Here is a 25,609-nt window from a genome sequence, read left to right as displayed (position 1 = left end):
CGTACCCCATTCCTCCCTCACCTCCTTCCACTTACCCCTCCCTAGCCCCCCTTCCTGATGTACAAAATAAAGGACATGTGTGTTCAAAAATAGAAACTCTCTTTATTGAACAAAACTGGGGGGGGGGGGATTAACCTCTGGGGAGACTGGGAAAAGGAGGTGGGAGAGGGGAGGGGGAAACCTGGGAGGAGGGAGCAGGAAGGGGGAAGCCAGGGGAAGAAGGAGGAGAGGAAGTATAAAACTACAGTACGCCATATCTTCAGTACTGTGTACGGATGTGGTCTCCTCACCTCAAAAGAGATGTTTTGGCCTTAGAAAGGGTTAAGAAAAGGGCAACTAAAATGATTAGGGGTTTGGAACGGTCCCATACGAAGAGACGCTAAAAAGACTGGGACTTTTCAGCTTAGAAAAGAGGAGACTGAGGGGGGATATGATAGAGGTCTCTAAAATCATGAGTGGTGTGGAGAGGGTGCATAAAGAAAAGTTTTTCATTAGTTCCCATAATAGAAGGACTAGAGGACACCAAATGAAATGAATGGGTAGCAGGCTTCAAACTAATAAGCGAAAGTTCTTCTTCACAAAGCAAATAGTCAACCTGTGGAACTCCTTGCCACAGGAGGCTGTGAAGGCTAGAACTATAACAGAGTTTAAAGAGAAGTTAGATAAATTCATGGAGGTTGGGTCCATGGAGTGTTATTAGCCAGGGGGTAGAAATGGTGTCCCCGGCCTCTGTTTGTGGAAGGCTGGAGATGAATGGCACGAGACAAATGGCATGGTCATTGTCTTCGGTCCATCCCCTCCAGGGTACTTACTGTTGGCTGCTGTCGGCAGACAGGCTACTGGGCTAGATGGACCTTTGGTCTCACCCAGTACGACCATTCTTATGTTCTTATGTTCTAAGCTCAGGGTCGGGGGTCTCACTGGACCACCTTGATTTTCATGCAAACCTGCTCCTGGGTTTGCATGTGGCCTTTGGTGGCCAGGCCTTTGGTGGCCAGCTATCCTGCCCTAGACAGCCACTTTCCTGTGCCTAGTGCGGAGGTCGTGGATGAGGTCCACGATCTCCGCACTAGACCAAGCAGGCGCCCGCCTCTTGCAGCCCCAGGCAGGCTCCTGGGAGCTGCCAGCCTGGTCCCGGGAAGAGGCGGAGGGCTGGGTGGCAGCGTGTGGCTGGCTCATGCCGTGCCAGGTGCAGGATCTGCTGTCTGGGTGCTGGCAGGCTTGCACCTGGCACAGGCACCGTAGCCAGACCGTGCCCCTTTAAGGGCTCCGGGGCCGGGAGGGGGGCAGATGAATTTCCCTGGTTGTGCCCAGAGTGGCCACCAGGGCAAGCTGGGAAGGGCTAGCCTCCCACTAGTTCGAATTAAGTGGCTACACAGCCCTTAATTCGAACTACTTAATTCGAACTAGGCGTTAGTCCTTGTAGAATGAGGTTTACCTAGTTCGAATTTAGCGCTCCGCTAGTTCGAATTAAGTTCGAACTAGCGGTTTGTCTGTGTAGCGCCTATGAAAGTTAATTCAAACTAACGACTGTTAGTTGGAATTAACTTTGTAGTGTAGATATACCCTATGACTTGTGATTGTTCTCTGACCGGGAAATGGTCCTATAAACTTTTCCCATACACATTATTTGTGCCTGTTACTTGTTTTCCTAAATCATATAGGGTATGTCTACACTACCACCCTAGTTCGAAATAGGGTGGTAATGTAGGCAACCGGAGTTGCAAATGAAGCCCGGGATTTGAATTTCCCGGGCTTCATTTGTATAAAGTCGGGCGCCGCCATTTTTAAATGTCCGCTAGTGCGGACTCCGTGCCATGTGTAGCCGCGCGGCATGGAGTCCGCACTAGCGGACATTTAAAAATGGCGATGCCCGACTTTATGCAAATGAAGCCCGGGAAATTCAAATCCCGGGCTTCATTTGCAACTCCGGTTGCCTACATTACCACCCTAGTTCGAACTAGGGTGGTAGTGTAGACATACCCAAATATAGTAGCTCATGGTCTGTGACTCTGTAACGCTGAAATGCTGGCTATTCCCTCTGGGTGGCACTGTTGTCTCCTGCCCTGACACTCGGCTGACTTTTGTGCCACTCAGCTGGGCTGCTGCGCAGGAGCAAGTGGCTGTTTGGGGTTCATGCTCCCCATGCAGCATGGGGGCCTGGACGAGCGTGTGTGTCTGATGTCAGGAAAGGGCGCTGGATTCAAAAGGCGGATAGCGGAGTAGACAGAGGAGAACGGAGGAGGTTGAGAGGAAACAGAGGACAGCGAGAGAGAGAGAGAATGAGAGAGAAGCAGCAGAAGGAGGAGAAGAGAAACACAGAGTGAGACGTAGGAGGGGGAGAAGAGAAAGAGAAGGCCGGGCCCAGTAGGTAGTGATCAACGGCCCGGTCAGGATGGTGGTTGGTTTCTAGCGGATTGCCCCAAGTTTCGGTTCTGGGACCAGCTTTGTTCAATATCTTTATTAATGACCTGGATGAGGGGATGGATTGCACTCTCAGCAAGTTTGCAGATGACACTAAGCTAGGAGGAGAGGTAAATACACTTAAGGGCAGAGATAGGGTCCAGAGTGACTTAGACAAATTGGAAGATTGGGCCACAAGAAATCTGATGAGGTTCAACAAGGACAAGTGCAGAGTCCTGCACTTGGGACGGAAGAATCCCAAGCATTGTTACAGGCTGGGGACCAACCAGCTAATTAGTAGTTCTGCAGAAAAGGACCTGGGGGTTACAGTGGATGAGAAGTTGGATATGAGTCAACAATGTGCCCTTGTAGCCAAGAAGGCTAATGGCATATTAGGTTGCATTAAGAGGAACATTGCCAGCAGATCCAGAGATGTCATTATTTCCCTTTATTCAGCTCTGATGAGGCCACATCTGGAGTATTGTGTCCAGTTCTGGACCCCCCACTACAAAAAGGGTGTGGATGCATTGGAGAGGGTCCAGCATAGGGCAATCAAAATGATTAGGGGGCTGGAGCATATGACCTATGAGGAGAGGCTGAGGGATTTGGGTCTGTTTAGTCTGCAGAAGCGAAGAGTGAGGGCCGGGGGGGACTTGATAACAGCCTTCACCTTCCTAAAGCGAGGTTCCAAAGAGGACGGAGAAAGGCTGTTCTCAGTAGTGACAGACCGCAGAACAAGGAGCAATGGTCTCAAGTTGGGGTGGGAAAGGTCCAGGTTGGATATTAGAAAAAACTATTTCACTAGGAGAGTGATGAAGCACTGGAATGGGTTACCTAGGGAAGTAGTGGAGTCTCCATCCCTAGAGGTGTTTAAGTCTTGGCTTGACAAAGCCCTTGCTGGGTTGATTTAGTTGGGATTGGTCCTGCCTAGAGCAGGGGGCTGGACTTGATGACCTTCTGAGGTCTTTTCCAGCTCTATGGTTCTATGATTCTGAGAAGGAGAGAGAGGTAGGAGGCGGAGAGAGCTGAGAGAAAGAAGGGGCGAGGTAGGAGGAGGAGAAGAGAGAGAGAGGCCATTTGTGCTGCTTGCTCCCGTGCAGCGGCCTGGCTTAGCGACGCAGAAGTCAGCCGAGTGCCATGGCAGGAGGCGAAGGTGGGTGGGGCGGTGATGTACATGCCCAGGGGGTGGGGCCTGTACGAGCGTGCATCCCCGACGGAGACAGAGCAGAGAGAGAGTGAGAGGCAGGAGGGGGAGAAGAGAAAGAGACAGAGAGAGAGGGGCAGAAGGTGGAGGAGAGCTGAGAGAGAGGGGGGGAGGCAGGAGGAGGAGAAGAGAGATGGAGTGAGAGACCGGAGGCTCAGGAGAGAAGACCGACGTGGAGGAGAGACCAGATAATTCCGTCTTATGTGTTTAATATTTTAGTTAGTTATATAAACTAGGGTTCTTGCCTCCACTACTGTTTACTGAATGCATTTCAATTTAATCCCAAATAAAACTTTCATAATGCTTTACTCCATTCTTATTCAAACTTGACTAATCTTTATTCATGTTTATTTATTCATTAATTTTTTTCATTAACTGTTGTTGAGGGTTGCCTGTACACTATACCAGTATTTTGTATGTTGCTATTGTAGCTTGAATTGTGTGAGAAAAATGCAGTATTTACTCAAATATTTTTATTTTATCATAAGTGGATTGCAAGTATATTGAACAGTTCTGCTGCTGAACAAGATAACCGTAGATGCTTAGCTTGATGCACAGGTGGATATCATGGTGTTGAATATCATGTAGTGAAACACATGGCACAACACAACATGAGGCAAAGCGCACACAGATTGAGCTAGAATTTATTTTATGGATACTTTGCAGACTTGTGCATGGCATATATTATCTTCCCTGCAATTTTATATTGAAAGTTTATAGCAACATAAACTGCTCTAATGGAGTTGTCTTATCTTAGTCAAGATAAACACCTATTATGTAAGCCTGTTTTGTACCACTGTTTTAATAAAATGTATTTATACAAAGAAATTATCTATTTTCATAACATTGGCTCCCTGTATACAGTAATTATAATCAGTGCTGAAAGGAAACTTGCATCCATCTGGAAGCAGTAAACTTTTCTAAAAGACTGCACCGTGTTACTTAATCCTGTGATTTCTTACTGTGAGTTAAATTAAGGTTTGTTTCCATTGTGTCACATCATATTGATATCAAATTTGTTTGAAAAAGCTTTGATAAAGTATTGAGCTGCTAAAGAAATTTTGAAGTAATGAATTGATGCAACTCCAAAATTAAATTTCCTTTGATTACTTGCAGAGTAAGTGTCATTGTAAAATAGTAAAGTATATAATAAAAATGTTACAAAACTAGTAAAATATTCTTATTTTGTAAATTATCTTTAGTGAAAGACCAAAGTTTGACTTGTACTTCATAGCCAAGTAAATGACACACATTCTGCAATATTGTTCCCCACGAGTTATTTCTAATATTCCCATATACGTTGTATCGTGTGTCTCTTCTCTTCAAATGTGGACATTTGTAAGATTAAAAATTAAAGAATAAAAATTACAGCAACAGATAGCAGTGTATGTTATGTGTATTAATCCAGTTTGACTATAAAATAGGCTTAAGATTTCTTTTCTGCTCTTTCTTGGAAATGCATTGCAAGTACTGTAGTACAGTAGTATAGAGCTAGAGTAGACTCATTTCCTGTTGGCATTGGAGTGTGATTTACTTTCTGCCCATTCTCAGGGTTGTAGCTGTACTGGTGTAAGGAAAGGTAAAAATATGTATTCCTGTGAGGAAAATGCTAAATGCACTGTTGTTGTTGTCTGCCCCTTGGGTTTCTGTTAGAGAGGAAAGCTTTAAAAATTGTCTGGGGCTGCATTTGAGTGCAGCTGGTGGAGGCTGTCCTCTGCAAGGTGCTGAATCATCACATCTTCCAGACAGAGGGAATCCATCATCTCCTTAATCAGTCCTGCCCACTTCAGGGTTTTAGTTGACTGATGCTGGTCTCTGCTAGAATATGGTTATGCATGTCTTGTGTCTCTCCTCCAGGCAGTTCTACAGCTGGCAGAATCTCACATCAAAGCTGGTACATCACTTGTAGTTAATCTGATTCCATGTCTGATATATGTATGTTTTGATGTTTCATTAATGACTCACATTATTAAAATAAATATGGCATTATTTAGGAGATGCAGAAGTACGTAGATGTTCAATATGTTAAAACTCCCAGTGGGACATAAGCACATACTTACCTTCAAGTAAGTGCTTTCATGATTAGGGATGCTTTGTTGAATTGGGACGTAAGTGAATTGCTCCATGTCACTTAATAAAACTGAGAAGAACACAGAATCTTTAGTGCCAATCTTCTTCTGTTTTGAATATTAGACCAAATTATTAATAAAATAATGCATTGTAGGCATTGTCCTACCATTGAAGATTGGATCTTCTTTGAATTATTCAGCATTACTTTAGTTTATTTTTCATTAATATGCCTTTATATATGACTAAGGGTACATCTAGACTACAGGCTTTTGTCGACAGATACTGTCGACAAAGCTTCTGTTGACAAAGTGTGTCTAGACTACATCCAGTACTGTCGACAAAGCAAGCCGCTTTGTCAACGTGAGAGTGTAGACGCAAAGGACAGTATAGATACAATAATGCCTTCTGTTGACAGAACTCTGTTGACAAAAGGCATTATTCTTCGTAGACTGAGGTTTACCGCTGTCGACAAAACTGCTGAGTTCCATCGACGTTATGTCGACAGAACTCAGCGGTAGTGTAGACGCAAGTATAGTTTTGTCAACAAAAGTCCACTTTTGTCGACAAAACCCTGTAGTCTAGACACACCCCTTAGAAGACTTTTACTCAATGTTGCCTGGGTCCTTTGAGGCAGTGCCTGGCAGTATGTGGGGTGCAGGACTCAGGGCAGTGCTTTGGGGAATGTGTGTGTGTGGGGGGGAGGGAGTGCAAGAGAGCGTTGGGAGGTGCTGAGGGTAAGGGAGGGTACCTATCCAGCATGGGCCTTTTTCTTCCCCCTCTCCCCCCCCCCCATCAGATCCCTCTCTGGCCAGCAGCGGCCTTCCTCCTCCCCTCTCCCCCCACCCAAGTGTGGCGGCTAAGGGCTGAGAGGGGGAAAGAGTTTGGGGCAGGGGAGCTACTTACTTCTTGTGCTTCCAGACAACATGGCAGAGCCCCAGTCCTGCTGGCCATTCCCTTGGTGGTACAGCTGTCCCTAGTGGATACTGCAGGATAGTTCTCCCCTGTAGGCTCACTCCCCCCAGTGGCCACTCTCATGTTGCCTCCTTCTGAACAGCAGCCCTTCTCTTTGCATGTTATGGAAAACAGTCATTTTCCTGGGGCTTCCAATTGTCCTGGCACAACCAAACCCTGACCTTGCTGTCAGTTAAGAGAAGAGGAATCAGTCAGAAGCACAGTTACGTCTAGACTACAAGCCTCTTTAGAAAAAGAGTCTAGACTACAACCATTTCTTTCGAAAAAGGTGTTACATAGCACCTTTTTTTTGAAAGAGCACTTTTGGAAAAAAAAAAAGCGTTCTTCCTTGTAAAACGAGGTTTTCTGTGGTCGAAAAAACTGCTGCGTTCTTTCGATTTACTGTCGAAAGAATGTGGCAGCAGTCTAGATGCAGGGGAAGTTTGTTCAAAAAAAGGCCATTAAAAAAAAAAAAAACCCCTGTGGTCTAGAGACACAGACACACTCGTTCGCTCTCGCTGCAGGCCGCATCCCTCCCCATCCCCGCTCCACCCCTTCCCTAAGCCCTGCCCCTTCTCCACTTTTACCCGTCCTCTTTACCCCTTCTCCTGAGCAGTCTGGCCTGGAGATTACAGGGGTTTGGCGCAATGGCAGCAGGGGTTGCTTCCTCCCCACTCACTATGCAGGTGGTGGGAGCCAGAGCATCTTGGCAGCCTCCTCCACCCTACTGCACTGCCCTCCCTGCCCACTGTGCCTTACTTCTATGCCACAGCAGGAACCGGAGTGCCCTAGGCCACGATGATCCACCTCGAGCCACCATTGAGAAGCCAAGCGCAGCAGGGCAGGAGAGTGGTGCAATGCGGCTGAGCAGTCTCCTGGGCTTCTCTAACTCCAGCAAACTGCATGGAGAGTGGTGGGGGCAACTGCTGCTGCTGCCACCAGGCTAGGCTCCTGTAATCTTCCATGTCCCTCTTACCCATAGGATGGTTGGGATGGCTGCTGTGGGGCCCCCAAAAGCATGGGACCTGTGGTGGTCACCCTGATTGACCCTATGGCTAGGATGACTCTGTTTATAATCACAGAAAACCTAACATCCCTGCCTCATCTTTCCTCTGTGGCCCTGCTCACTCCATTCTCCCTCCCTCTGTTGCTGCTCCTCCCCTACATTTTAGGTATGTAAATAGTTAACCGGCTAACCAGTAAGCATCACCCTTAACACAATATTTACTAGTTAACCAATTAAATGGGATTTTATATCCTTGCTAGCTTCACTCACTTTCACCCAGCTGGGGCAAGGAGTTGGTGTGAGGGAGGGGGTTGTGGGCTCTGGCTGGGGGCGTGGGCTCTGGGATTCAGCTGGGGAGGAAGGGTTTGGGATGCAAAGGGGGGGCTGGAGCGGGGTTGGCATATGTGTATTTGGGGGTGGTGCAGGCTTTGGGAGGGAGTTAGGGTGCGGGAGGAAACTCCAAGCTGGGGTGGGAGGGGGGCATTAGTTCAGGGTTTCGCATCCAGGCAATGTTTACCATACATCCCAGGAAGCAGCCACCAGGTTCCTGTGACCTGTAGGTGCAAGGAGGCTTTGTACACTGCCCTTGCACCCCCAAGTTGGACCCCCCCACAGCTCCCATTGGTTGCATTTCCTGGCCCATGGTAGCTACAAAACTGGCACTGGGGCTGAGGTAGTGTGTGGAATCTGCCTGTGCCTAGAGGCTGCAGTGACTTGGTGGCTTCTTTTGAGATCTACATGGAGCTAGGGCAGTTAGGGAGCAATGCTTCCTCTAACTTTTTCCATCCATGTATATAATAAATTTTATGGGCATGAAGGCATTTGCACAAGTGCACCACAATAGAAACACATGTGAGCAGCTGTGGACACTTTTAATCAGCTGGATGGCACCTGAATCTCTCCTGGGGAGCGCCCCAAATGCTCATCTTACAGGGAACTCTGATAGGGAATCTGCCTTGGCCTTGAGCCCCAGCTGTGCTGCCAGTCAGATTTTTAGAGGCCCTGTTGGCAATGCCAATCAGAGCCACCAGGGTCCCTATTTGACTAGGCATTCCAGTAAGAAAACAGATGCCTGGAAACCTTACCCAGAGCTATACTTCCACTGGTGTAAATTACTCATTTAATACCTGATTTTGCTGCTTTATGTACCTGTTATGTTTGAAATATTTTTAATATATGAAATATACATCTACTGTACTCCATATACAAAATTTGGCAAAATATTAGGAGCCATAGAAATAATGTTATGAAAGAAATAAATATTTTAATTTTTTAAACTAGATTTTATTTAGTAGTTCTAATTTGATTATTTTCATAATTTGTACAGCACTCATCACTGAAGCAGAGTGCCTTACATTCCTTAATGTATTAAACTTAACAGCATCTTTGTGAGGTAAAGAAAAGATTAACTCAATTTTACTTAGAGAAACTGAAGCAGAGAGTGATTAAGTGACTTGCCTAAAATCACACAAGGAATTTATAACAGAATAGGTCACAGAACTTACATCTCAGGACTCCTAAATCCTGTGCTTTAACTACAAACCTATCTTTCTTCTTTATTTTCCCGGCTTTCCTGCTTGATATTTGTAAATTGAATTATAGGAAGAAAGTCTATAACAATGTAGCAGTGCACTTTTTATACTGTCAGGAGATAATGCAAATATTATTTAAGAATTGTTCAGCAAATACTTTCCTTGAATATTATTATTAAAATATACCTAGCAAGGGCCTGCTATTTTTGTCATAAATATTGTTAATTATTCACAAAATTATTGTCTTTCTATATGTTTTAATCTTTTTGGCCTTTAAAAATATCCCAGTTAAACTTTATTAAATAATTAAATTTTGGTTTTCTATTTATAGTTACATTATATTCAGATTTATTAGTCCCTTACCTTACCTCCACAGATTTAGCTCAGTAGGTGGTGTACTCAAACGGAATTTTGTATTAGGAGATTAGATCATACTAAATAGCAAAAAATTGTAGGATAACCCCATTGCTTGAAAATCTAGTACGGCTTAAGTAGGTGTATAAAACACGTTATTAGAAATTCATATATCAGGCTGGCTTATTTTTCATGCTGAATTTGAAAAAGTGGACATGTGCAGAAACTGCAAGTACAATTAGCGTCAAGCAGCTAAATCCAGCTCTAATCCTGTTTACGGTCTACATCAGACAGATGTGCCAAGATTGATTTAGACAAGCCCTTGGCTTATAGTAATATTTTTTTTTAAAGCACCATACATTATTCTATTTTTGTTGGACCTTTGCTAAATGTTAAGTGTTGTTAGTTTTGCTACTAAATACTGTAACCTACTTTATGCTAGTCTCTTCTCTGCTCTCATGGTGACATGACAACCTGGCAGGAGAGATTATCTTTATTCCTTGTAATTAAATTGACTTTTTTTTTCAGAAGATGTAACAATAGGAAGTGGGTGCTGAATTAAATAAATAGCATGATATCTAATAGAGGTATACTTAAATCCCTTGCAAGAGCAGATGGTACCCAGTATCTTTCTAAGTAATGTGAGAGGACAGTTAATGTTTTGAAACAGCTAACAAAAATGAACATGATACTAATGAACCAAAAGTTCCTAAATGAAAAGAAAAATTGTATGTCTAAACCAAGATTTATTTGTCTAATGTGATTTTTCTTACTAGTTCATCCCTGAAATATTTTAATAGGTATTGCAAATTAAGTTTTATAAGTTCAATTATCTTAATTATATCTTACACATTTTTATTTTTTCATTTTATGAAAACATTCTTTTCATCCAAACAGTCAAGATGTGAGGCTATTCAACCATTTAGGGGATTTGTATGCCTAATCTTATTAATTTTAGTGGGAAATAGGTATCCAGATATGTTTAGGTAACTTTGAAAATGTCAGCCTAAATATTTTTAAAGTATATCTTTAAAGTTGGTCTAGAGTATGTCCAGTTCAGTGTTACTTATAAGAGTCAAATCTAAAACTTCAGAAAATCTTTTTTTGAGGGGTCTAATTTGCACATAAAATGCATGTATGTAGTTTATTGGAGAGCATTATATTTTCTATTATAAAAAAGAGAACATTGACATTCATATGACCAGTACCCATCTAGACTAAGTGGAAAGCAAACAGGACTAATTTAAAAGACAGTGTCAGGTTCAAAATAATCCTGTTAAAGAAATGGTCTTACCGACATTATAAACATCTTGCCTTTTGAAAACTGAGGATTTTAAAGATCAAATTTGCATTTCATTGTTTTGTTTTTGTGATTTCTTTTTGCAATTTACTCTTGTGATGCAATGGCCTAACAGTTCCTTTAATGTTTCCTACTGATACTACCCCACGACAAGTAATCCATGACACACGTATGAATTATATTTATAAAAATATATATATTTCCCAGGTCATCAAACTTTTGAATTTATTTTATATGTGCCTTAATTATCCATTTGTAAAATAGGAATAAAAATACACCCTTATCTCACAGGAGAGTTATGAAAATAATTTCATTAATATTTGACACATTTAGATCTATTATGATGAATTCTATAGAAAAGTCCAAGAAGAAAGTAGTTATCCTATCCTCCAGGCAGGGTTTAAATAGTATACAGTCATGCAGGCCTGGGTCATCCCACTGAAGAAGGAGAAAATAAAATACTGAATAGCTGATCACTAATTGAGCACCATCCATTCTTTGAACTGAATGATGCATGACTACTGTTGAACAAATAGTATGTGATCACATAATTAAAAACTATTAACAGTTATATAAAGCAAACTGTTCTGCAGCCCTAACTGTGTGCATTGACTAAAGTGTAGTCAATTGTTTGACTACATTCATAGAATCATAGGACTGGAAGGGACCTCGAGAGGTCATAGAGTCCAGCCCCCCACTCTCAAGGCAGGACCAAGCTCTGTCTACACCATCCCTGACAGATGTCTATCCAACCTGTTCTTAAATATCTCCAGAGAGGAAGACTCCACCACCTCCCTTGGCAATTTATTCTAATATTTGACCACCCTGACAGTTAGGAATTTTTTCCTAATGTCCAATCTAAACCTCCCTTGCTGCACTTGAAGCCCATTACTCCTTGTCCTGTCCTCAGAAACCAAGAAGAACACATTTTCTCATTCCTCCTTGTGACAACCTTTAAGATATTTGAAAGCCGCTATCATGTCCCCCCTTAATCTTCTTTTTTCCAAACTAAACAAGCCCAGTTCATGAAGCCTGGCTTCATAGGTCATGTTCTCTAGACCTTTAATCATTCTTGTCGCTCTTCTCTGTACCCTTTCCAATTTCTCCACATCTTTCTTGAAATATGGCGCCCAGAACTGGACACAGTACTCGAGCTGAGGCCTAACTAGTGCAGAGTAGAGCGGCAGAATGACTTCACGAGTTTTGCTTATAACACACCTGTTGATACAACCTAGAATCATATTTGCTTTTTTTGCAACAGCATCACACTGTTGACTCATATTCAACTTGTGGTCCACTATGACCCCGAGATCCCTTTCCGCCATGCTCCTTCCTAGACAGTCGCTTCCCATCTTGTTTGTATGGAACTGATTGTTCCTTCCTAAGTGGAGCACTTGGCATTTCTCTTTATTAAACTTCATCCTGTTTACCTCTGACCATTTCTCTAACTTGCTAAGGTCATTTTGAATTATGTCCCTATCCTCCAAAGAAGTTGCAACCCCACCCAGTTTGGTATCATCTGCAAACTTAATAAGCGTACTCTCTATCCCAATATCTTGATGAAGATATTGAATAGTACGGGTCCCAAAACAGACCCTTGCGGAACTCCACTTGTTATCCCTTTCCAGCAGGATTTAGCATCATTAACAACAACTCTCTGACTACGGTTATCCAGCCAATTATGCACCCACCTTATCGTGGCCCTATCTAAGTTATATTTGCCTAGTTTATCAATAAGAATATCATGCGAGACTGTATCAAATGCCTCACTAAAGTCTAGGTATATGACATCCACCGCTTCTCCCTTATCCACAAGGCTCGTTATCCTATCAAAGAAAGCTATCAGATTAGTTTATTTTTAAAAACATTCAAGAGACCAAATAACTTCCAGAAGAAATCTATTTATAATTGCTTTGTCTTTGGCTAAGTTTGGTTGATTCTTGCAGCCTGTTCCTTGTACACAAGATGTGCTTCAGAGATATGCATTTCAGCTAGTAGTATTTATAATATGATTTTATGAGTTACAAAATTCATTACATGTCACTAAAATGAAGTTTAGGCCACTCCTTGCAAGGTAGATGTTGGAGCCAGCAGACTGGGACCTATGGCTGTGGGGGGTAGGCAGCAGCAAACAGCCGGGAGCTGCAGTCAGAGTTGCTTCTTTTGATTTTTCTTCTTCCTCTGCAGTTGAAGTACCATCCCTTCCTTGCAGCTCCCAGGTGTTCGCCGCTGCATTTCCATGAAGAGCTAACAACTAAGAGCAGCAGGAAGGAGCTGCTGAGGGTAAATGGGGCATATCTGAAGGGCATGATTCAGCCTGTTGAGGTGCTGAACCTAAACTGTGCTCCCCACTCCCAGCATGCACCAGTCTTCTTTAACATAAGTTCCTAGACCCAGGTCCACTGATGGGTGGAGCAAGGGGGAGAAGGGATCGCTCTGGACCCAGGCAATTCAAAAGGGCTTAGGGCGCCAGCTGCCACCCCTGCCACTACTGCAGCAGCAGTGATGGTGGATGGAGCCCTGGGCCCTTTAAATCACTGCCAGAGCACCACTATCATGGCACGCTTTGGACTTCTGTGAGGGCTGCAGGAGGGGTGGCATGTTGTGGGCAGTGCTGAGGGCTGGCTGCCCCCAGTCCTGCTCCTTATGCCAGAGGTCCACCCCTTCTGGAAGCATGGAGCTGCCCCCACTTTGCCTAGAGACCCAATGAGGCTGTTGTCCCTGCTGCCCAGACCCCAGGGTCTCATATTGGGGAGCCAGAAAATGAGGGAGTGTTTGGATTAGCGACTTGCCTAGAATCACATAGAAACTTTGTAGCAGAGGTAGAAATAGAATCCATTTCTCCAGGACAGCATTCAGGTACCTTAAGCATAATATTATTATTTCTCTTTCTGCAGTCCTTTGCCTCTTTCACTACACCCTGTATTACATCCAACTTACATAACAAATGGGGCAAGGATCTTGCCGAAAGCCACCTCACTAACTGTTCAACTCATTCATCTTCCCAGTTCAGTTACTGTCCTGCACTTGGATCAGGTGGCGTCCTCCTTTGCCCTGACGTTGTGACAGCCTGGGGAGTATAGGGAGCACAAGAATAACAGTGATGTTGCCCTCAATTTTGGGAGTAGCATCAATGCTGTTTGCAGCAATGTGATGGTGCAATTGCAAGGGAAGTTTTGCTCAGTCCTTGCAGCCCTGCAAGGACTGAGCACACAGAACACTGTGTGTTCTCAGTGCAGATGGACTCTTCATATAATTTAGATGCCAAACTTTTAACAAGTCTCTACTGAGTTTGTGAACTGTGGTTTTTTACAAAACCGTAAAACTTGACCAGATCTGTGTGATTTCAAACAAGAACATGCTGAGTGCTGACGTAGAGGCTAACTGCTTACCAAACATCAAGTTCCTGTATCAGAGAGGAGATACTAGAGCAGGGTGGGCAATATGATTTTACGGGGGGCCACCTCAGAAATTTTTTAAGTGGCCCTGGGCCTCTCTTGAAGGGGTAGTGCCTCAGGGCTAGGATACTTCTGTGCTTTCTTGCCCACAGACCCTGATTGGCCTGGCAGTGGGGAGAGTGCATGAAGTCTTTGCTCCTTGCCCCCCAGAGAACTGCCAGCTGTTCTGAACAGCTAGTGATCCCCCCTAGGCTCCTGTGCCCCTGACAGCAGGAGGAGACTTCGTGCATTCCCTCCTTTCTCCCCTCCCCCCCCCCGCCTTCCACCCCCAGGTCAATCAGGGCCTGGGGGCAGGAGGAGCATGGGAAGTCTCTTGGTCCCTGCCTCCACCCTCCAAGGTAATCAATTTTGGGGAAAGGACACCTACCAGCTTTTATGATGTAAGAGCTGTGAACCAGTCTTGCCCTTGTTCTCTGCTAGTGTTGCCTCCCCATCATATTCATAAGTCTTGCAAGATTCTTGTGCATCTATTCGATAGCAACAGATTATAGAATTTCAGGGTGGGAGATTCTTTTGATCTAAGAATGTTTTAACTCCCTTCTGAAATCTGGTGATTTTTGTGGGGAATCAGAATACTGACAAGTTCACTGCTCCTACCAATTTCCTCAAAATTTAGGAGAGCCCTTTCTGCGTATAGCATCCACAATGAGTTATTGGTATCTTGCTTGGGAATTTATATAACATTAATCTTCTGCTGATCCATGCTCCTTACATTTCAATACTTTTAAGCATATACTCCCTTTCCACCTCCATTTCTCGGGCTGTGATTTTTCTGCTTCTAGCTCCTTCTCTTGACCTTCTTGCCCTGCTCTTGCTGTTGCTTTTCTTCCTTTCTTAAAGAACTTTCTGGTGCCATCCCTGATCTGTTAAACTCTGTAAGGAATTGAAACAAGTTACTTTCTTTTGTAAAGTGGGGTGTATCTTCTGGAGTTTTTGATCAAACATGAAAGGTTATAGTGAAATATAAAGGTTTCTCTGCAATCTTAGAAAAGCAAAATTTGAAATTTCCCTCTGAAAAAAAAATCCATTTGCAGTTTCTCTCTATGCTTCAAGATCGCTTATGAAAGGCATTCATTCAAAAGAATCTTTTACAGAGTTTGCTAAGGCGAAAGACACAATCAAAGTCCTTTGGATTTAAAAGATTGTGCTTGCTGCAGCGGTCATGGACAAACACTTCTCACCTGGCCCCAAGCTGCTGCAGTGAGAGAGGGCTGAGGTTATCTCCTCTCCCCAGGGCAGCCTGCATAATGAACTCATGCCTAGCCACACTCCAGAACAATGATTTAAGTGAAAAAATTTTTTATTTGAATTAAGGACCTGAGATATGCCAGGGAAATATTCCATTCAGTATAACTGTCCCTACTAGTAGTCCCCTCCCTTTCCATTTTATGAGAAACAACCACATTCCAGGCACATCCCAGTGTCCTGGCACAACCAAACCCTTATGGTGCTTTTAAATTGTAAGAGGAAGCTGCATACCAAATTTGGAGGTCCTAGCTCTTACTGGTTAGAAGGAGTTATTGAATAAACGGACTCATAGCTGGACAGACAGACACACAAACTTTTTCAAATATATGGTAGATAAGGTTTCTATCAGTGAAAGGTGTGGATTAATTATTAATGCAGTCTTCTATCTTTGAACAGGTGATTCCAATATGGACTTATGGAAAGAGGAGTTTGTTGAAATGAAAGACGTATTTTCCATAAAACTGAAACGTCGTCGTTTTGTAGGACAGAAGAAAGGTGGTATGTTGTTAGGTATCACGGTTTTTGTATGCCTGAAAAAAGACAATAAATTAAAGGACTGTGCCATCAATTTTAATAATATAAGTGAAGACCATTGCCATTCCTGGTTTAAATGTGTGAAGGAAATTTTGAATGGTAAGCACTTTTTCAAAAAAACTTATTTCTAGCTTCATTATAGTTTTATTATGGCAGTAGTTCTGTTGTATGTAATGTATTTTATATGTAATTTTGTATGTGAGTTAATGTAGTCTTAGAATAGTTTATTGTTTGGAAAATGAAAAATAAAATATTTTAGCATAAAGGAAACAAAAATTATAGTTGTTGAAAACTTACTAACGAAATGTATAAACTTGCTTATTGCAATTTCATAAAATTGTAAGAGACAGAATAATAGTAAAATATCTACAGTTAGAAAGTTAACCGATTAATTGTGGAAATGTGCTATAGCATTCGTAATATTACTACAACAGTTTATGGTAAAGTATTAGAGTAATTTGAATTAAAAAACAGAGCTGTCAAATGATTAAAAATTGCATTTAATCATGCAATTAAAATTAATCATGATTAATCGCTCTGTTAATAATAAAATACCATTTATTTAATTTTTTTGGACATTTTTTACATTTCAAATACATTGATTTTAATTACAACGCAGAACACAACATGTATAGTTTTCACTTTATATTTTTTTGCAAATATTTGCTCTGTAAAAAGCAAAAGAAATTGTATTTTTCAGTTCATTTAATACTAGCAGTATAGTTCAACCTCTTTATCATGAAACTTAAACTTACAAATGTAGAATTATGTCCCAAAGTAACTTCATTCAAAAAATAAAATAATACAATTTTAGAGCCTATAAGTCCACTCAGTCCTATGGTGATTGAAACATAAAAGAATATATGAATCTTTAGTATATCTGGCATGTAAATGTCTTGAGACACTGGCTACAACAGCACCATGCATCTTACTTTCAGGTGACATTGTAAACAAGAAGCAGGCAATATTGTCACTGCAAAATATTTAATATATTTCAATTGGTATTCTATTGTTTAACAATGTAATTAAATCTGAAATTAATTATGATTAATTTTTGTGTTAATCATGAGATTTAACTGTGATTAATCAACATGTTTAATAAAGAAATAAGTTTTCTTCTGAGGTATTCACCTTTTATTTGATCAGCAGGAGTATTTCCAGTGAAGTGTAGGGGACAGAAGCAAGATGATAGGAGACCCAGGAGAGAGCTAGATCAGATGAATCCTGGGTAAAATTTTGAAAAATGAGTAAGTCCTATTATCAAGAGTAATGTAGGAGCTAAAGTTCCATTGATTTTCAAGAGACTTAGGGTTTGTTTGTCTATACTGCAACTGAAAATGAGCCTCAAGTCTGTCCTTGGAACCTGACAAACTGAAACAAGTGTCATCATACTTATAAGTTGTCTTGAGCTAATTTGTCTAAACCTGAGAGTGCTGCTTCTGGCTACAGACTTTTGCTCAAGCTCTGAAACCTGGCAATGGAGTGGGAGGTGGCATTAGATTCTAGGTCAGGGGTGGGGAACCTAAGGCCTGGGGGTCTGATGTGGCCCTCCATCTTGCCTTGATCGGACCCCGAGGCTCAGGGCTCCCCCTCAGCATTGGGGAGTCTGTGCTGGCACTTCAGCCCCCTGCTGTCCTCCCATGGGCTAGAGCACACACAATCTACTAGCCTTGGCCCACCTATGCTCTGGTATGTGAGGGGAATGTGAGGAGTGTCTTTCTCCTTCTCAGTCAGGGATCATATCAGTGAACGCTTGTGAGTGAGTGATAGAAATGTAGCTGTGTTAGTGTGTGTATGTGTGTTTTGCTTCTCACTTGTGTGCAGTCCCCAACTTATTTTTCTGTAGATCAGCATCCTCTGACCCAAAAAAGGTTCCTCACTCCTGGTCAATGGATTTACTTTTCACAAGAGAGATTTTAAACAATAATAGGTCTCATCAACTAACTTAAAAATTACTTAAAAATATCACTGAAAAAGTGTCGCAGTCTTAGATCACATGGTCTCATTCGCTTATGTCAAACAGCATGCCAGAGTTCATTTGTGTTCCTTGTAAGCATATTTGAAATAATTGTATCTACCTGTCATACATATGTACATGTGATAGTTACAGGTCCAAAAGTAGTCCTCGTCTAGTTAAAATAGAGGGAAGATCCTTTCCATATGTGCAGTGGAATACTTTTTTTCGTCTTTACCGACCAGGACTCTGGTTACAGATGCTTCCATTCCAGGATGGGAGGATTTATTTAAATCGGTTTCGGATTTGGGGCCTGTGATCCTCTCAAGAAGCTTGCGTCCATATATATTTCCTAGTGCTTAGTCCCGTTGACCTGACATGAAAGCATTTCTGCCTCTCTTTGAGGCTCCAGAATTCAAATGTTAATAGACAGTACCACAGCTAGCCATTAAATCAACAGGCATGGGGGAAGCAAAATGATTCCCACTCTGTCATGAAGCCATATAGCTAAGGGATTTGTGCATTCTAAGTGAAATCACACTAATGTGCCAAATTTCCGTTGCTTTTAAAACACCTTGGCAGATCAGGTTGGCAGGTTATTCTCCAACAGCCATCAGAGTGCATATTTTAGTAGTGTGGATTCCCAGAAATTAGACTTGTTTTAGTCTATGCCACTGTTTCAGATACTTTAAATGTGTTTTCCCATACCAGGATCACTGGTGGTTTTTCCCCTTGTATTCTGCCTTTAAATTTTGGGTCAAAATCTCTGCAGGTATAAATGGGAAAACTACATTAAAGTCAATGGATCTGTGCCAGTTTTCATCAGTAGAAAATTCGATTCAATATTTTTAAGTTTTTTCTATACAAATATGATAAAATGGAGAAAAGGCAACATTTGACTGTATTTGGGGAATCAGTAAAAAAATTATTACTCTTCTCTGCCACGTAGAATATCTTTATTAATCCCATTAAACTTCAGTAGAGTAACAATACTTTGCTGATGTTATTATGATTGCCGAACTTTATGGGAATTTGTCTGCAATTAATATAAACCTCTTTGCTTTGAACACCTACAGGTCATTTTTGGGGAGTATGATGGCTACATGCTGAAAAAAATAAGCAAAAGGGTAGTACAGGCAGTCCCCGGGTTACATACAAGATAGGGACTGTAGGTTTCTTCTTAAGTTAAATTTGTATGTAAGTCAAATTTGTTCTTAAGTTGAATTTGTATGATCAATTTCAGCAGCAGCTGTCTTGGGGATGCCTGGGGTAGAGCAGCTGGGGTGCTGCTGGGTTGGTCCCCGCAGCGCTGAGGTGCGGCGCTGCGCTGCGGGGACCTAGCCGGCAGCGCCCCAGCTGCTCTGTCCCAGGCGTCCAGATTCAGCCGCTGCTGAAACTGATCAGCGGCTGAATCCAGGAAGCCCGAGGCAGAGCAGCTCCGCCTCGGGCTTCCTGTAGTCAGCCGCTGGTCAGTTTCAGCAGCAGCTGACTTGGGGACGCCTGGGGCAGAGCAGCTGGAGTGCTGCCGGGTTGGTCCAGTAGTGCCGAGGAGCACTAGCTGCGCCCCCACCCCTAGAAGACCAGGGAGACGTGGGCGGCGGGACTGCCGAGACGCGCTGCGGTTCCGGCCGCATCCTCCGCTGCTTTGCTCAGCGTCTTCCCGGTCTGCTGGGGGAGCTCCCCCAGCAGACCAGGGAGACACGGATCAAAGCCTCGGAGGATGCGGACAGCAGGACCGCCCAGACGCGCCGCGGTCCCGCCCGCATCCTCCACAGCTTTGCTCGGCGTCTCCCTGGTCTGCTGGGGGAGCCCCCCCAGCAGACCAGGAAGACGCCGAGCAAAGCCTCGGAGGACACGGACAGCGGGACCGCCCGGACGCGCCGCGGTCCCGTTGCCCGCGTCCTCCGCGGCTTTGCTCCACGTCTCCCTGGTCTGCTGGGAGAGGGGAGGGGCAGCAGACTAGGGAGACGCGGAGCAGCTTTTCTCGCCCCGGAGGACGTGGGCGGCGGGACCGCGGCGCATCTGGGCGATCCCACTGCCCCAGTCCTCCGGTGCGAGAAAAGCCCCATTGGTAACTATGGATCCGACATAAGTCGGATCCGCGTAAGTCGGGGACTGCCTGTAAAGGTAAATGCATTTTAACCATCTACAGTGCAAAATAAAAGAGCATACCATCAGAAAGAGAGAATAGCTAATGCAATTTTTATTATGATCTATCTGTTTTGTTTAAAACAAGGAGTAGTCCTGTAGCACCTTGGGGCATTGCTAAAGCTGAAATAAGCTATACAACTAGAGCTATGTCAATTAGGAAGCTTAAATTGAAATAACTTATTTCAGCTTTTGGCGCTGTCTACACAGCAGGAATTCCAAGTTAGAGCACACTTCCTCCAATTTCTCTTACTTTTCATAAAATGAGAGTTACAGAAATTAGAGTAAGAAGTCCTTCAGCTCAACGTTATTTTGACATTGTCAAAATGACTGCTTGCTGTGTAGATGCAGACTGTTATTTCAAAATAATATCTGTTTTCCAAAATAATATACGTGTGTGTGTGTCTGTGTGTGTGTGTGTGTATAATATCATGAGCTTTTTGGGCAAACACCTGTGTTAGTCTGTAACTTAGTCTATCCCCCTCAGACTTTCTTGTTGTTATTTATTCATTGTTTCATAAGTTACATATTTTCTTACCATACTTCTGCTCTTGTGTGATACTATAGAATTTATCCTATATGTTTTATAGGTGGTATGTGTGTTTGGAAAGAATAATTAAATATGTTCAGAATACAATGAAAAATATTAATAATTAAATTATTGTACGTATTCCCAGTGAGAGAGGAGCACTAAAAAAAGAAGTAGATTTAATTCAGTAATGAAAGGGGCATATTATAGTGGCTCTCACTGGTGAGATGCAGTGTGCAATTTAAAGAATTAACAACTGTATCCACTTCTTCTAAGTTTACAAGAACAAATTATTATTATAGAGAGACTTAATCCTTCAGTTTTCTTTTTGTGGTAGATAAATATATCAAATGTAGGAAAACTATTGCTAGTAAAAACAAGAGATATTTGACTGTATAATAGGTTTTTTCCTTCCCTTTAAAAAAATGCAGACTACAATGAATTTTTGACATGAAGAGTATATCTGACTGATCTACAAAATTATCTCTTTGTGGTAAATTAGTTTTAACGGTTTTCATTGTTATAGACTATTAAACTGCTGCCGAACCCTAGTCTCAGAAGCTGGAATACTGAATCCAAAGTTTTCTATATTTTAATGTGACCATTATTATAATAAATGGTAATTCATGGCCTTCTCCTGTTTTGTTAAAGACTCTAACAGGAAATTGGTACCTTAGTCTGTCAAAAATAGAGTTGGGGAGAGAGTTTGACACAACAGTTTTTCACTAGAACCCAAACATTGTAAAATCCAAACTTTTTGTAGGAGCATATAAATTTTGATTAACTTCAATCTGAAAGGTGTCTTGGGATGAGGGGAGGGGAGAGAGATCTGTCCTCTTAGAATACCTAGTAGCAAAGTGATCTAGTGGTTAGAGAATTCACGAGACATGGATTCAACTCCATACTTAAACCAAGCTAAAAAGTCTCTCTCCCCCTTTGGTTAAATGAATAATTTATACACAGTCAGACAGCTCCATCAGGAGGGATTGAGAGGTCCCCACTCCAGAAAATCCAATAACTTGGTAGTTACAATATTCATCTGGGATGTGGGAGGATCCAGCTTCCAGTCCTTGCTGTGACTCAAGAAGAGCAGAAACTAAAAATTGGGATTCCTACATCCCAAATGAGTGCCCTAACCGCAAGGCTGTTATCTGTTATGAGTGATTTCTCTTTGGAAATATTAAAAAATTTTCCGTTCCTTCTAAAGAGATGCTCCTGTGAGTACTCTAAACTACACCTCTCTGTCGACAGAGGGATGTAGATTAGGCACATCGCTATTGCAAATGAAGTGGGGATTTAAATATCTCGCACTTCATTTGAATAGAAATGGCAGCGGCTTTTTGCCGATGCGGCACTTTGCTGGCAAAAAGCAGCAGTCTAGACGGGGATCGGTCGACAAGGAAAGCCTTTTCCGACTGATTCTGTAAACCTCGTTGCATAAGGGATTGATCGAAAAAGGCTTTTCTTGTCGACTGATCCCTGTCTAGACTGCCACTTTTTGACAGCATACAACCCAGCCCTTGCAAACAGAGCAGCTCCAATACCCACCATATGGCTCCTCTGTTCACCAACCAGAAGCTGTGGAGGAACAGGAGACCAAACCCCTGGAGGATCTAGCACCTAACGTCTCTCCTCTGACTAATTCCTCATCTTTACCAGATGAGATAGTCATGCCCCCACCATCAATGGTAGTGGGTGACTTCTCACACTTTCAGGACTTGTTTAAAAGGGAGGCAGCAGAGTTTAAGATTGCTATGGAGAAGATGACTGAGACCTAACATGAGTTCACTGACATTCTTCAAGAATCACCTTCCTCCAAGATAGCGCTCCCTAACAACCATACTATTATGGATTCTGCCAATACCATATGGCAGATCCCAGTCTCCATTCCACTTGTGTGGAAAAAGGTGGGTAGGAAATACTACATCCTATCCTAAGGCTCTGAACTTCTTTTTACTCATCTTGCCCCTAATTTGCTCGTGGAGTAGGCAGTGCACCAGCGCTCCAAACAGCAGTATTTTCGCGTGACCCTGGTAGATTAGGACAGTAAAAGGCTGGACCTTTTTGGACGCAAGGTGTACACATCTTCTATCTTACAATTCAGGATTTCCAATTACTTAGCCCTTCTTGTCAAATATTACTACAGGAATTATGTCAAGCTCCTAGTCTTTGTCGATGAAATTCTTGAAGCCAAAAGGTCCCAATTCAGGGCAATAGTCTGTGAAGGTCAAACGATCTTTTGCATGGTGTTCCATGCAGCCCTTGATGCAACTGACATGGCAGCTCAATCCACTGCAAAAGTAATTGTCGTGCCTCATGGTTCTCACCTGATATATTCCCACAAGAGATACAGTTCCCAGTGGAAGAGCTACTGTTTGATGGTGACAAGTTTTTTGCTGGGAAAACCAAAGAGGGCTCAATACCATGAAAGACTAAGATGCCACATTAAACATGCTGGGCATATATGCTTCTGTAAGTAGGCGATGACAGTACTGGTACCCACCCTATTAACAACCCTTCATACTCCCAACAATGGTCTTTTGACACACATCATCCCAGAAGTAAATTCAGACTTCAGTGCCGTCACCAATCATCTGGTTTAGAACCTCAACCACCCCCACAGAATAAGCAAATTTGAAGTCTTGGTCAAGGGCCTCAAAAACAGCACATCTATTCCAATGCTAATCATGACCACACATCTCTTCACAGGTCGACTCTGTCCATTCTACCACCAATGATCAGCTGTAACCTCCAAAAGATGGATTTTGGATATCATCCTCTCTGGCTACGCTATCCCTTTTCTCTCTCTCCCACATCCAACTACTTACCCATTCCCTCTTCAGGAATCCTGCCCATGAGAGACAACTTGCTCAAGAAGTGCAGCGTCTGCTCTACTTACCTCTGTGATGCAGCAGGTTCTATTCCCCCTATTTTCTGACACAAAAGAAAACTAAAGGCTAGTGCCCCATCCTTGATCTTCACAGGCTCGACAGATATGTAAAGATACGTTTCGACATGGTCACTCCATCATCATCCTGGCATTGCAATAGGGAGACTGTTTTTCACCCCTCGACCTACAAGGCTCATTAGTTAACCGATGTAGGGAAGTAGGTGGGAACCAGTGTGTATGGGGAGCCAGCTTTTAACTTGGCTCCCCTGCCCCTCCTTTGCTGCCTCCCACAGAGGCAGCAGCAGGGAGTAGGGGGACTGGTGGGTGGGAGCCAGTGCTTGCAGGGATCCAGTTTAAATGCTGGCTCCCTTTGCATAATGGCTCCCACTGAGCCAACTGCTCTTCTCTGCTGCCTTTCTATGAGACGCAGCAGTGTGTGTGTGGGGGGGGAGGGGCGGATCAGGGGTCGGTATGCATGGGGAACCAATTCTCTGTACATGCCAACTCCCGCGGAGCCACCTACCCCCCATACATAAATGTATAACTGCTGAAAATGTCCGTAGTTACATGTTTACTCAAACATATTTTAACATCCCTAGTAGTCATACAATTATTTCCAGAAAGTGGAGATATGCTATTTCCCTACCTTGATGACTGCTTACTCAAGGCACACATACAAGACAAGGTGGAACACGTTACTGAACCACGCTGCAGTGCTCTCAATGACTAATGGGGAAAATCGTATCTCTAACCTAACCAGATCATAAAATGTATTGGTGCCATCTGAGCTCTTGGTCAGCTTGGGCATCCCTCCCATCTGACAGATTCCAAGCCATATAAGCTTTGCTGGCCCCGCTCTGTTCTCCACATACCCCAGCCTTCACTAGGTTGGCCACATGATGGCCTCCACCTTTGTAGTGGACCACATGCATTGACACATGTTTCTCCAAGTTGTGATTCTCAGTTGTCTTCAAGCCTCATAGGCACCCTATGAATATTCACCTCATCATACCTCACAGAGTGAAACAATCCCTCCAATGATGGATGAAACACATCAACCTATACTCAGGTGTCCTTTTATGACTTTAACACCTTGATGCATCCTAACCACAGATGTCTTGTGAATGGGACCCATCCAGGGTACGTGGTCATCCCAAGATCTACCCAAGCATATAAATCTGCTAGAGCTTTGGGCTGTTCACAATGTGTGCTGACATTTTATTCCTCTCCTGTGCAACTGACGTGTGATTTCTCATGGACAACATTGCTTGCATGTTTTATGTAAACAAGGAGGAGCCAGATCCCAATCACTGTGTCTCAAAGCAATAAAATTTTGGAATCTCTGCATCCGTCATGATATACATATTTCCTTGGTGCACATAATAGAGCCCTATAGATGCTTTCCCCAAAATCACAACTAGGTAATCAAAGACTCCATACTACGCTCTCTCTTCCACAGATGGAGATAACTATCCATTGATCTCTTTACGACTGCTCACAACTCCAAGTGCACACATTGTTGCACCTGAGTGGGCATCTGCCAGACATCACAAGGAGATGCATTTCTCGTCACTTGGCGGCGGGGGTGGCGGACAAACTTTGTTATGCTTGTGGAAGAAAACATTGTCCTCACTCTGAGTTTGTAAGCAACAAGTAGCCAGAGGCAGTTTTATTACGAGCTGCAGCAAGGGAAAAACTGGTTCGGACAGGGGGGAAGCCCCCCCCCCCGAGGCAGATCTTCGAATACAAGCAATTATGAAGCAGTTTATATACTGTCTATTAAATATAATAACAATAACAATTAGTCTCCTTCCCATTACAAACACCAATGGCTAACAGTTATTTAGTTCCACCCAGATGCTCCTTATCTCAAGGTCCCTACCAGAGTCAGCATTCTATCCTTATCTCCGTATGGAGGCGAGAGGCAAAGGCAGCGTCTAATTACAGATCTCGCGTTGTCAGGCCACAGACTTAGCCTGACTCTTGCTCTCTTGTTAACAAGACCAAGATGGCTGCACACAAATTCCC

General features: G+C 43.1%; 1 protein-coding gene across 5 annotated transcripts in view; it reads left to right on the top strand.

Annotated features, from left to right (window-relative positions):
- Positions 1–25,609, top strand: part of CERKL (CERK like autophagy regulator) — a 137,980-nt gene that overhangs the window by 43,846 nt on the left and 68,525 nt on the right. For 2 of the 5 annotated variants that reach the window (XM_075933747.1, XM_075933748.1), the window contains exons 2-3: positions 13,008–13,103; positions 15,923–16,159. The exons of 1 other annotated variant lie outside the window; for it this stretch is intronic. In XM_075933747.1, the coding sequence (XP_075789862.1) occupies positions 15,934–16,159 (226 nt within the window). In that variant the 5' untranslated portion in view covers positions 13,008–13,103; positions 15,923–15,933. The remainder of the gene's footprint in view (positions 1–13,007; positions 13,104–15,922; positions 16,160–25,609) is intronic. 2 more of the 5 variants (XR_012905239.1, XM_006121694.2) reach the window with 1 other exon arrangement.

This window comes from Pelodiscus sinensis, chromosome 7 (assembly GCF_049634645.1).
Source record: "Pelodiscus sinensis isolate JC-2024 chromosome 7, ASM4963464v1, whole genome shotgun sequence".
NCBI classification, from domain to species: Eukaryota; Metazoa; Chordata; order Testudines; family Trionychidae; genus Pelodiscus; species Pelodiscus sinensis.
The sequence above is the reverse complement of the archived record's forward strand: the minus strand, read 5'-3'. Positions and strand labels throughout refer to the sequence as shown.